General features: G+C 41.4%; 1 protein-coding gene across 1 annotated transcript; it reads left to right on the top strand.

The window, feature by feature from the left end:
• Positions 1–7181: 7181 nt before the first annotated feature.
• mrps15 (mitochondrial ribosomal protein S15) lies at positions 7182–10649 on the top strand. Its single transcript, XM_076280489.1, has 8 exons — positions 7182–7477; positions 8413–8475; positions 8578–8653; positions 8870–8918; positions 9162–9246; positions 9458–9516; positions 9885–10076; positions 10258–10649. The coding sequence occupies exons 1-8, from the start codon at positions 7306–7308 to the stop codon at positions 10387–10389; spliced, it is 828 nt and encodes a 275-aa protein (XP_076136604.1). The 5' UTR covers positions 7182–7305; the 3' UTR covers positions 10390–10649.
• The last annotated feature ends 2225 nt before the right edge of the window (positions 10650–12874 follow it).

Genomic DNA, 12874 nt, shown 5'->3' with positions numbered 1-12874 from the left:
GAATTATATCGGCTTCAAGAGGAAATGGGAATTACATGTCATGCAGAAATCATCCTACCCTTAGACGTTCTCTGCGGTAAACTACTGTAGCCTACAGTCTTGTCCTTGTAGGAAGCGTAGTGTCTTTCCAACCCACTTTACATTAACTTCCAACAAAATTACGTCTCACTGCAACGATGCGCCATCTAGTGGACAAACGACTACTTATCGCCAATACTGGAAATGCAGCCATGATGATGATGATGATGAATATTTATTTTGGCTTTCTTTTAATCCTACTGAATTTGTAATTATGTATCGGCCGTTCTAATACCGATAGTATGTGGGTGCCTGTGTGTGTGTGTGCATGTGTATATGTGTGCACCACCATCTACAGGCCAATGAGTGTACAGTCACTAAATGTACACATAACTTAATTTTTTAGACCCCCCCATGGATGAAATTCTACGAAACTTGGCATACCCCCAGAGAATGTCAGGTTAATCATACACATAAAATTTGGTGCAGTTCTGAACGTCTTTACTGAAGAGAGGGGCGATTAAAGCAGAATGATTTTTACCGGGGGGGTGCAAATCACAAATGAGTGATTATGGGCTAGGTTGATGTGGGCCCTTGAGACCAACATACCATAAAAATTTCTTCATCCTCGATGCCACGGTTCAGGTAGTTATTTAGGAAAAACTGCATTTTTTGGGTTTCGGGGGGCCCAGCGCGGAGGGGGAGTGGCCCCCGGGGACCAAACGAAATTTTTCCGTAAAAGTCTAGTGGGGCTACATACCCACCAAATTTCATGTGCCCCGGTGTTTCGGTGCCCCGGGTATCATTGACCAAAATTTCAGGAAGTAGATGACGAAAAAAAAAAAAAAAAAAAAAAAAACTTTGACAATCCCTATATGACCGCTTCGCTAGCTTCGCTAGCGGCGGTCAGAAGAAATCAACCCCCCCCCCCCCCCAACAAAAAGGCCAGAGAAAAAGAAAAGAAGAGTCCATCCCTCCAACTCTCCAGATTTATTTATTTATTTATTTACATGGAATGAGTGGTTATGGAATGGGTTGACAGGGCCCCTTAAAGGAACACGCCACCCAAAATCAGTAGTGATATATGTTCTTACCGTAACTTTCACGAGTTGAGTCGTACCTCTCCCGCGTCGGTAGGTGCACTCAAACGCTCTGTCGCGCGGCGCGAATGTGTTAGCATGTTGCTATGCTAGCGGGCTCTGCCGTGGCCGTAGAGAGAGGCACATAGCAGTATTCAAACACCTGAACGTTTTACCTACTTAAATACAGTTGCACGAGTAGTTGATGAAAAATGTTAGGGCACACAACATGAAACGTGACGATTTTCCAAGTGAATAAACATGAGAACTACAATGTGTGGCGCAATAGCACTTGGGAGTACTTCGACCTAGCGTGGTAATATTATTAACACCTAATTGTAGATCCTATCCACCACAGAGTTTAGAATCCATGCTGGATCGACCCTCAGCCTCTCCCTCCCCTCTGAGCGAGAGAGGCACACACACTAGAGATGCGCTGATGGGCTATTATTATGACCGCCGCTAGCGAAGCTAGCGAAGCGGTCATATAGGGATTGTCAAAGTTTTTTTTTTTTTTTTTTTTTTTTTTTTTTTTTCCCGTCATCTACTTCCTGAAATTTTGGTCAACGATACCCGGGGCACCGAAACACCGGGGCACATGAAATTTGGTGGGTATGTAGCCCCACTAGACTTTTACGGAAAAATTTCGTTTGGTCCCCGGGGGCCACTCCCCCTCCGCGCTGGGCCCCCCGAAACCCAAAAAATGCAGTTTTTCCTAAATAACTACCTGAACCGTGGCACCGAGGATGAAGAAATTTTTATGGTATGTTGGTCTCAAGGGCCCACATCAACTTAGCCCATAATCACTCATTTGTGATTTGCACCCCCCCGGTAAAAAATGAAAATGCAATATCATTCTGCTTTAATCGCCCCTCTCTTCAGTAAAGACGTTCAGAACTGCACCAAATTTTATGTGTATGATTAACCTGACATTCTCTGGGGGTATGCCAAGTTTCGTAGAATTTCATCCATGGGGGGGGTCTAAAAAATTAGGTTATGTGTACATTTAGTGACTCTACACTCATTGGCCTGTAGATGGTGGTGCACACATATACACATGCACACACACACACAGGCACCCACATACTATCGGTATTAGAACGGCTGATACATAATTACAAATTCAGTAGGATTAAAAGAAAGCCAAAATAAATATTCATCATCATCATCATGGCTGCATTTCCAGTATTGGCGATAAGTAGTCGTTTGTCCACTAGATGGCGCATCGTTGCAGTGAGACGTAATTTTGTTGGAAGTTAATCTAAAGTGGGTTAGAAAGACACTATGCTTCCTACAAGGACAAGACTGTAGGCTACAGTAGTTTACCGCAGAGAACGTCTAAGGGTAGGATGATTTCTGCATGAAATGTAATTCCCATTTCCTCTTGAAGCCGAAATAAATCTGAGAATGTTTATCGGACATGCTTGTTTTTTACTGCAGGTAGGCTACGTTAATCCTATCAATAGCAGAACGTAGGTAAAATAATGTTACCGTTAGCATGGTTGAGTGATGGAGGCCAATTTGATTATTGATGTATTTGTAGAAAACCATAAATGCGTTTATAGGCTACCAAGCAAATCGATAACAGCACTAATTGTATCTTTCGACTGTCATCTCATTTGCTTATGACCATAACCTAGGCTAGCCACAACACGTTCGCTACGTGATGGTTTTTTAATGGAAAATATATAGGCCTAGGCTACCTGAAAGATAACCTGTCTATGATCCCGTGATGATCTACATCTCCATTTAAACCAGATGTTTTAGAGCGCACGTTGAGATGTATTCAGGGCAGGGCTGTACCTACACATATTTGTTGCACGTGCTACAAAAATCATTCTTTGCGATGGATGATTTAGTACCAACGTTACACCGGTCAGATACAGTTTTGCCTATGGCTATTCCGTGAGACTGAGGCGCCTTTTGTTTGTTCGAAGTGCGTGTTTAGGGTGTGAGAGGGGAGTCGATGTGCTTTGATTCCAGCTTGGTAGTTGTAGTCTATGCGATTAAAAAACACGTGTGTGTGAAGTATCCAAACAATGATAACGCTTTCATTATGGCTGCTTTAGCCACAGACCTTGAGTTACTGTACAGTGGGTTGGGTTCCATTTAGAAGTGTCCACTTCATTCGCCCTTTCCGTGATTCACAGCTACGTGAAATGTATTACTACTGATATGCAAAACTATTAACTTTTCGCCAAGAGGTGGCAGCTTGATACTGTAAGGTGTAAGCCATTGGTTCCAACGGAGATTTTATTTGGGTCGCCAGCATAGCCTGGTGACAATTTGTGTTGTGTAATAGGCCTAGCATAGGGCCTACCTTATATAGCTTATAGTTTGTTAACAGTCACGGTTTTGTCATGCAATGTCTATGCATTTTTGCATTTAGAATAGCTCTAAAACCGGGGGGCGAACACGTCGCAGGGGGGGCGCCAGTGCGTGGATATCTCAATCGCAAAATTAAACAATATTTCTATCGGGCGCCTACCATGGACTAGGCTGGGTGAAAATCAAAAGATTGCGTCAAAAGATTGAGCTTAACCATGGACCTCATGGTTGCAAAATGCAAGGGAACATGAATCAGCATATTATTTGCACAAACAATAACGGAGAGTAGCTCTTCAACTTTGCCCGTTAAAATGTGTATGAACAGTCTCGCAACGCATTTCATGAAGGCCCTTTTGGACATGTCAGTTATTTGCACCACTGGGTAAAACGGCATTTTGTTTTAGACTACTGGTATTTAATTTGTGCATTGACAATAAAGCTGAATATAATTTGAACTAGATGACTAAACCTATGCATATGTAGAAGAAGAAACATTCACAAAAATCCATGACATGACCTCTCTTCTTGATAGCTGTTGAAAACTGCATGGAACTGACAGGGATTGTTTTAGTTTAATAATAAATAAATAAATACATTATGCTGCTACCTTCTGCTTTTCCCAAATACAATGTAGCCTACAGGTGTACCTTTCATCAGTCCAGTTGCAATGGATGGACTATGATGAACTGCCCTACTTGTGATTGTTTAGAGATTTTAAAGGTTTTATAACAATGTTACAGATTTTTTGGCCCAGAAACAAATCTATTCACCTTTGCAGCGCCAGTAGGCTACTTTGTGTGCGGAATGTGTGCAAACACACATTCCAAACAAGCATACACAAAAGTTTCAAGAGTGGGGGATGGAGTAGAAGATGGAGACAAATTCATTAATATGATTTATTTTCGCGGAATGGATGTGCAGGACTGAGCGGCGGTCATATTTTGTACCGCTACGCGGTACATCTAGTTTCAACCATAACTGCATAGCAAAACTTATCATCCATCAGCCATCCATCAGCACCAAAGTTTGTTGACCAATTTTCAAAACGGCACCTGCCCACCATCCGCTGGTTGTTTTAATGTAGGCTATATTGGTGATGCAGCGCTGCTGACGTGAGGCTAGAAAGCCCTTGCCTGTTCTAGAAAGACTGATCTAATGCAGCAAATATATTAAAAGGCAAAAGTCATACATTGGCTAGGCCTATCCCCAGAATATCAGCAGCAAACTCAGTCTCTGTCGCGCAAAACAGTCTCCAAATAAAACGCACATTGGCCTATTCTGCCAGCTTGTGACAATATATCGTCCAAAATGCTTGATTGCATTGCATTCTCCAAATTTTTAGCTACATTTTCATGTACCACATCAGCATTTTTGTTCAGTGAATCTTTTGTAAATTGCTTTACAATTACCGTCGGGCCTATAGGCCTATTGCCTGGCTTGCCTCAGCTTCGGTCACGTCCTTTTACAATTTTATCATTGTAATAAAAAACGCAATTTGCCACATAATTTCAGCATGCTCCTGGCCTACTAATTAATGCCTATTGTACTTTATTTTTTGCAAAAAGAAAGAAATCCTTGATAAAATAACAAGTCATTCACATTATAGGCTACTTTACACACTGTTATGTCAGGTTGACTGACAAGCCTGTTCTGAAGACTCCCATTCATTTTGACTGCACGAGCGCGTCTTTTTCAGACAGACATCGCAATTCATTTTATAGCAGGCCATCGGACAAATATGACGCCTCGATATTAAAGAAACTCCGACTCCATTCATTCTGAAAGTCCACCGCACAACAATGCAACGTGCATGTTCACATTTTTAGTAACAACCGCCAAACTTGCTTGCTTGCCTTACACATCTAAGTTTTCCGAATATTTTTCTTACCTTCTTTTTCCGCTGTGGATGTTAGTGAGTTTGTAGAAGTTTTAGCTCTTACGTTCTGAACATCTCGCACTGCCATCGCCCGATGTCATTTCTTAGTCATATCACTCTCTGTCTCTCTTTTAAATGCCTATTCCCTGAATGGTAGGCTACAATTATGTGTTTTATATATAGGCTAATATCTAAACAAAATAACCCAGGCAGTCTCATCTAGGATATAACACAGGTTGAAGTTGGTTCTATTTAGGGAGGTGAACATCTGTAGATGACTCAGAAATGACATCGGAAGACAAGGAGTGAATATGGCAGGGGGCAGCCGAAGTCTGCTGACAAGGGCCCGACGGTAATTGTTAAGCAATTAACAAAAGATTCACTGAACAAAAATGCTGATGTGGTACATGAAAATGTAGCTAAAAATGTGGAGAATGCAATGCAATCAAGCATTTTGGACGATATATTGTCACAAGCTGGCAGAATAGGCAACAGGCCGATGTGCGTTTTATTTGGAGACTGTTTTGCGCGACAGAGAATGAGTTTGCTGCTGATATTCTGGGGATAGGCCTAGCCAATGTACGACTTTTGCCTTTTAATATATTTGCTGCACTAGATCAGTCTTTCTAGAACAGGCAAGGGCTCACGTCAGCAGCGCTGCATCACCCATATAGCCTACATTAAAACAACCAGCGGATGGTGGGCAGGTGCCGTTTTGAAAATTGGTCAACAAACTTTGGTGCTGATGGATGGCTGATGGATGATAAGTTTTGCTATGCAGTTATGGTTGAAATAATAGCCCATCAGCGCATCTCTAGTGTGTGTGCCTCTCTCGCTCAGAGGGGAGGGAGAGGCTGAGGGTCGATCCAGCATGGATTCTAAACTCTGTGGTGGATAGGATCTACAATTAGGTGTTAATAATATTAACACGCTAGGTCGAAGTACTCCCAAGTGCTATTGCGCCACACATTGTAGTTCTCATGTGTATTCCCTTGGAAAATTGTCACGTTTCATGTTGTGTGCCCTAACATTTTTCATCAACTACTCGTGCAACTGTATTTAAGTAGGTAAAACGTGGAGGTGTTTGAATACTGCTATGTGCCTCTCTCTATGGCACGGCAGAGCCCGCTAGCATAGCAACATGCTAACACATTCGCGCCGCGCGACAGAGCGTTTGAGTGCACCTACCGACGCGGGAGAGGTACGACTCAACTCGTGAAAGATACGGTAAGAACATACATCACTACTGATTTTGGGTGGCGTGTTCCTTTAAGATCAACATACAAAAAAAGGTGGTCCTCCTAAACCCTACGGTTCTCGAGATATCTCTGTCTGCCCTACCCTCCTTTCGGGGTATTTCTCAATTTCTCAAAATTATGAACAGGCAAGATGGGGGTGGGGTTATATAAATGTATTTTACATGTTAAATCTATGAACTAATCATGTTTTGGTACTTGTTGTCTAGCTAGCAGATACCAGTGAGAATTGAGTGTGCATAATGCAATTCAGTGAGACAGTTAGAATCATATATGCCTTTCACCTTTTGTTTTTAGCCAGCAGCCAGACCAGCAGATACCCTGACTTTGCTGAATTACTGAAGCTAAGCAGGAACAAAGGAGGAAATTTTCCAAGTGTGACTTATTTTTGTGGAAAAAATGTGCCGGACTGGGCGGCGGTCATATTTTGTACCGCTCTGCGATACATCTAGTTTTCCCAATAATGACCGGCGTTACATAATATCACATATCTAAAAACCTTTAGAAAAATGTCTTTAATCCAGACTGCAAATCATTTCGTGACCCCCCTTTTTTTTCTGTTGCGCATCGATACTTGATTATTCTTGCCTTGATTGTGTGCGTTAACTTGTCAGATTGGTTTGGACTAAACAAAATGGCGCCGACCATGTAGGCAGGGGACGAATGCTTGTCATCAAGAAATCGTGTCGTTCAACGCACAGTTAAAGGGATTTTTAACTGGAGTACTCACTATAGTACTGTTAAAAGGATGTCTCTTAGGAATGTGTTCTCATCAACATCCCATGCTTTGAAGAAGTGGAATGCGGTTATATATTTGAAGCGGATCATCACATCAGTAGGACCACAACACGTTCCTTGCGCCACGGTGGCTCCCCGATTATTAAGTCACTGGAGTGCGTCTAACATATGCAATACGAAAAGTAAGATATTAGTTACTTGCACTTACTTGGCTGTACTGTGATGGTAAGACGATAAGGATTGTGTCAACTACATGTTCTATTGTTAAGGTACATTCGCGAACATAACATTAGACCTAGGCTAAATGTCACTGGGCAGCAGCCAGCTAGTAGTTTAAAAGGCTAACATCGCGTTGCCGTTATTACCTGACACTGTAACAGATGTGGCACGTTAATAATAGCCGAATAGTTTTTGAAGAAATGTGTTCTGACATAACAGAGGCGGACATAGCATGGACGATAATGCATTTCCTATACTGACCAGCAGGGGGGCCTCTGCTCTTATACCCAGAGCTGGCTCTGGTAATACCTAAAGTGTATTTCATGATTTCATCATCATTTGACCCTATGCCCTATATATCAATTTAAAAACTAAAGTTAGCGGGGAAAGAGTGCTTTCCACCATGTTACACCAGGAAACAGATCACCCACTAAAAGCACTCGCAATTGCAGTGGATGTAAAAATGCTGGTGGTCCAGAAATATACTTTTTCCTATTTTAACAATAATAATTGTACATTCTAAACATGGATATGGACATTTTGTCACTGTCACACAATGACTGTACTGCTGTCACATTAAGTATGTGGATCGTAGTTAAAATGGGACATGCGTAACCTGCGGTTCTGACAGGAGGTGGGTGACGTATGGTGAAAGGTTGTGTACTGAGTGGGCGTGTGGAAAGGATGTGGGCACACATTTCCTCCTCCCTCGCATGCTGTTTTTTACGCCAGGGCCTCTTGTAGGGGGCCAAGGGCCAGATTAAATGGACACCATAAGGTGACTAAAAGTCTTTATGTAGGCATAATAGTTTAAACATTTACTCAAAGTACTTAAAGGTGTACTTTGTTTTTTCCCCCTCACATGTTAGTAGTAACTTTGTGTTTTCATGTGCACCAGCTAATGAGAACCTCAACAGCCAGCCAGTAAGACAGTATGCCAGAGCCGCAAGAAAAAAACAAGGTACAGTGAGCGTCTATTGTGCTGAACTCGCTCAAATTCTCTGTTTGACATGTCTATTGAACTTGACGTCTATGTTAACATCCCAACTCTAACCCACAATAGAAATCCCAAGCCAGTTGAGTGACCTGCCTCCATCTATGCTCAAGCTAGAGTACACATCGGTTCCTCTTGCTCAAACGTAGGTGGTTTCTGACACAGTAGCTTTACTTCAGTTTCCTGATTAAGTCAGATGAGTGTCAGTGTGCTGCAAATGTCGAAATCACTTCCTGTGTGTGTGTGTGTGTGTGTGTGTGTGGGGGGGGGGTGTTGTTATACTTTGTTGCAGTATTTTTCCTTTTTGTTGGCGGTGTGTAATAATGTAGTATTTAAACTCCATGTTGACCTCTCTCTTTAGGACTGACGGTATTGTTAAGAGACTTCTTTCCTTGGAGCTGGCAAGTCATGTATGTGTGACACACATACACCTAATAACTGAGTTTCACAGTTGAGAGACAGTATTCTGTGTGCATGTAGAATGACCTTGTGTTGTCCTTGCACTAGATGTGTTATGCTTAGGAGTGCAGTTGTTATAACCTTTTTGAATACCCTTAAATGTCCTTTTCTTTACCTAGTTCTCTGACAGTTTTTTTTTTTGTTACTTTGCGTCAATGCATTACTAACTAGGTCTATCTGTTGCCTCTTATCAGAGTGAAAAGCTGCGAGTTAAGCAGGAAGAGCTTATAGCTAAGGTTCAGAGAGATAAAAATGACCGCACATCCACTGAAGTCAAGGGTAGGTCTCTCCACTCTTCTGATCCATTGCCAAAATGTTGTGTGTGGCAGATCTTCTTCTGTAGGGCACATACATTTTAGTATATGCAAAATGTTGTATCTTTGAAATAAATAACACACCCAAGTTGACTTATTTTATTAAATAAAATTATGCATTGATGTGTTAGTGTCCAGTGTTGGCTAATGGTCTTCATTCTCTTTGTGTGTTGCAGTGGCTATATTGACAGCTCGCATCCGCAACTTTCAAGACCACTTGCTTAAGCACCCAAAGGTATGACATACATAGTGATGTGCATCCTTCCAATCTGAGATGTATACCTATTGCCTCATTACTGGTTCTTATACAATATACAGTGTTCCTGACGGAAATATATGTAAGACAAGTTAGTAATAAGTGAAATTATATGAAGGTGATCATCATTTAAAAACTAACAGGGTTTTCCTAAATAAATCAATCAATAAAAATAAATCATTTATATTTTCATGGGCCAGTAAACAAATAAAATAAGCAAGGGGCTGATTTTTTGTTTTAGAAAGTGCACATCATGCAAAACGTTTGTGATGCTCTGGCACTTAGTGTATTTGGAATCACTGCAACACAGTTCAGTGACACTGACTCTGTGGCACTTGTTCTGTCAGGACAAAGCCAACAAGAGGAGGATGTTGATGAGCATTGACCGGCGGAAGAAAAAGCTGAAGTTCCTGAGGAGGACGCACTACGACACGTTTGAGCATGTCTGCAAGCAGCTGGGCATCACCTACACCTTCCCTCCTGAGTACCACCGGCGTGCTACGCGACGCTGGCAGGCCAAGAAAGCCCTCTGCATTAAGGTAGCAGACACAGTGGTTCACCCTTATCTGTATTTCTGGGAAACACACAGGCTTTATCAGTAACAAAACCTAGAATGGCTGTATGGTTTTCAAATGACTGTTGCTTTGATGTATCTGCAGTCGCCTTGGATTTGATGCATCACGGTTGCCCCACCGATGTCTGTGTGTCTCTCCCTCTTAGGTCTTCAAAGAGGTGCAGAAACAGAAAGCAGCACAGAAAGCCAAAGCCAAGCTAGCAGTGACGCCACTCAGCTCTGAGACAGCTGAGGCCACCTCCACAGAAACCCATGGGGCAGCAGCGCACAGCAGTTAGGGTAAAAGAACACGGCCTGATCCTCTGGCTCCGTTTTCATGTTGTACACTCGCCAGTTTCAGATCTCATGGACTTTTCATATGGGGCTAACTGAAATTGAAATGCTATGGTCAACCTCAGTTCCTCTCAGTCTTACATATATACACACAGAGAAGCTTTGTCTGAACTTTAGACAATAGAAATCAAATTCATGGTTATATGTCTGATGTGTGAACAAAATCAGTGTCATGATTACATGAAATAAAAGATCCCATAATACATCTTCTCTTTGTAAATTGCTTGTCTCTTCTCACGACACCATAAAAGAAAACCTTTCATTTCCAGTTTAGACCCACTTTACTGATGTTGCCACTTCTGCTATCTCAAAATCAAAAAGTGAATGTCGGTGCACACTGTATTAGTTTGTCCAGTGTCAGCAAATTGGTTAGAACTATAGGACTATAGTTTCCAATGAGGTTTGGTGAATTGCCTCATGTGTAGGCTGACCTATGTAATGTTATTTCAAACAAAATATTCCACAGTGAGAGTTTGGTCAGTCTACAGTATGTTTAGATCTGAGTTTGTTCCGGAATGAATTTGGTCTCGATGGATTGTGGGAATGTTGGAGATGTTAAAAGATTTGAAGTTGTGCTCAGCAATGGAGAATGGACTTGTGGGCTGTGCTTCTTCTGCTGGGTTAATGAAGAGTGACACATCACTGTGTGACATTTTGCTATTAGCAATACTTTGCATGAAGAGCATTTCACACAAACCACACCCTTTCATGATCACTTTAGAAAAGTATAGGGTAAGGATAAAGGGTCTCATCTTACATTTAAATATTTTTTCCTATATTCTGACTACACAAATGTACAAATCCTAACTACAAAAACGACCACTGTGGCTGGTTCCCAGCTGGTAATTTATCAGTTATCTAAATACTTTGAAATGGTTGACTTGATCCTCTTTGGGATTTCACCATTATATGGATTCATCTTCCACCAGATAAAAAATAATAAATAAATAATACTAGAGAGTCTGAAGTAGGGACATTTTTAAACAATTGGTTGAATTGATGCAATATACTGTACTATCCCATCAATTCATATCAATACTGACATACCAAGACAAACTATTTAAACTGCACCAATAACCTAGTACTAAAGATACAATCTAATTTCTTACTATTGCAACCTGATTCACTTGAATTAAAATAAGCTGAAGCCTTAAAAAGATATGCCGTAATTGACATCACTAGGCGAGGAACCTAGATCAGGGTGGCCTACTCTGGTGAAGAGTTGTACACATATCTCTATAATATCGTGTTAAGCAGCTCTGGGAGTGTGCTCAGCTTTGATGCGAACTACCTCCGGTGACTAAGTGTAGAATGCTCATCGGAAATGTTGCAGAGCACTGCGTAGTCGTGTCACTTCCTTTTCTACTTTGAGGTACAGTTCACCACCATCAGAACACCACGAGAGGTAAGGCAGACAACGTTTCCTTTTCTCTTGTCCCTCGTTTTAGGCTTTTTCAAACGTTAATATAGGACATTTATTGTTTAGATTAGCTAGTAAGTAATATCAGAGTTATCGTTATTATTGTTTATAGATTTCAACATGTTAAGAATAGCCTACATTGCAACAGTAGGTAGGATAAACTGTCAAACACATGTGCCTTCTGCAAACCAAATGGAATACACCCTTTACCAAGTTTACAAGTATTATTTTGCACTATGAATGTCAACAAGCAAAAGCCTCATGTGTATAGACCTTTTAAAGTGAAATATATTTAAATGTCAAATATAACAAGTTTGGAATGTGAATGTAGCTTACCCAACTCACGTGTATAATTTGTTACTATCTAGTTACCAATGTAAACTGATTATGTTCTCAGCTGATTGTGTTGACATGGGGTGGAGGGGAGAAGGTCTGGATCTGCTCAAGATCACAATAATTAAAACAAACAATGTATTGTTGCCAGGCTTGTTCCCCGGTAAATCGACACATTATTTGTCATGTCAAACCCTGTGGTCACCAACCAACCGGGAGCAGGGTCCTACGGTACTAATGTTCAGACTGGAGACTGGAGCTCTGGACTGTGCTCCTGCTGCAGTGATCTGCTGGTCTGTAAGTAGCCCTCTGACACCCACTGTGTATTTTCACACCTTTTGCTACCAGCAACACTTTGCATGAAACAAGCAACACTTTGCTGTGCAGCAGCTGATAGCTAACCTCAAATATTTAGATGTGAGAAGATTATGCCCCAGAATGCACCCTCAGTTGCTTGATTACTATATAAGCATTTCCGTGTTTGTTGTTTGTGAGCGTTGTCAGTGTTAGTAGGCCTAAGCATCTTGGTTTCATTTAAAGCATTTTTATACATTTTCATTACATGATCTTAAATCTTGCAAACCCCAACTGTAGAAACTACTGCAGCTTCTGTGGTTGGTTCTCAAATCTTTCAAATAAAATGTAGATACCCTGTAACTGGGTGCTTTAAAAGGTTT

This window comes from Alosa pseudoharengus, unplaced genomic scaffold (assembly GCF_046254945.1).
Source record: "Alosa pseudoharengus isolate Yale_2024_CS ecotype anadromous, Long Island Sound unplaced genomic scaffold, YU_APseudo_1.1 YU_APseudo_1.1_scf_12, whole genome shotgun sequence".
NCBI classification, from domain to species: domain Eukaryota; kingdom Metazoa; phylum Chordata; class Actinopteri; order Clupeiformes; family Clupeidae; genus Alosa; species Alosa pseudoharengus.
This window is presented reverse-complemented; position numbering and strand designations above follow the sequence as displayed.

Excerpts from the sequence above, each read along its gene's own strand:
- mrps15 (XM_076280489.1), top strand. The coding sequence starts at position 7,306 with ATGTCTCTTAGGAATGTGTTCTCATCAACATCCCATGCTTTGAAGAAG. Across the intron at positions 8,919-9,161 it reads CCTTGGAGCTGGCAAGTCAT|AGTGAAAAGCTGCGAGTTAA; the intron begins GTATGTGTGACA and ends GCCTCTTATCAG. Across the intron at positions 10,077-10,257 it reads AGAAAGCCCTCTGCATTAAG|GTCTTCAAAGAGGTGCAGAA; the intron begins GTAGCAGACACA and ends TCTCCCTCTTAG.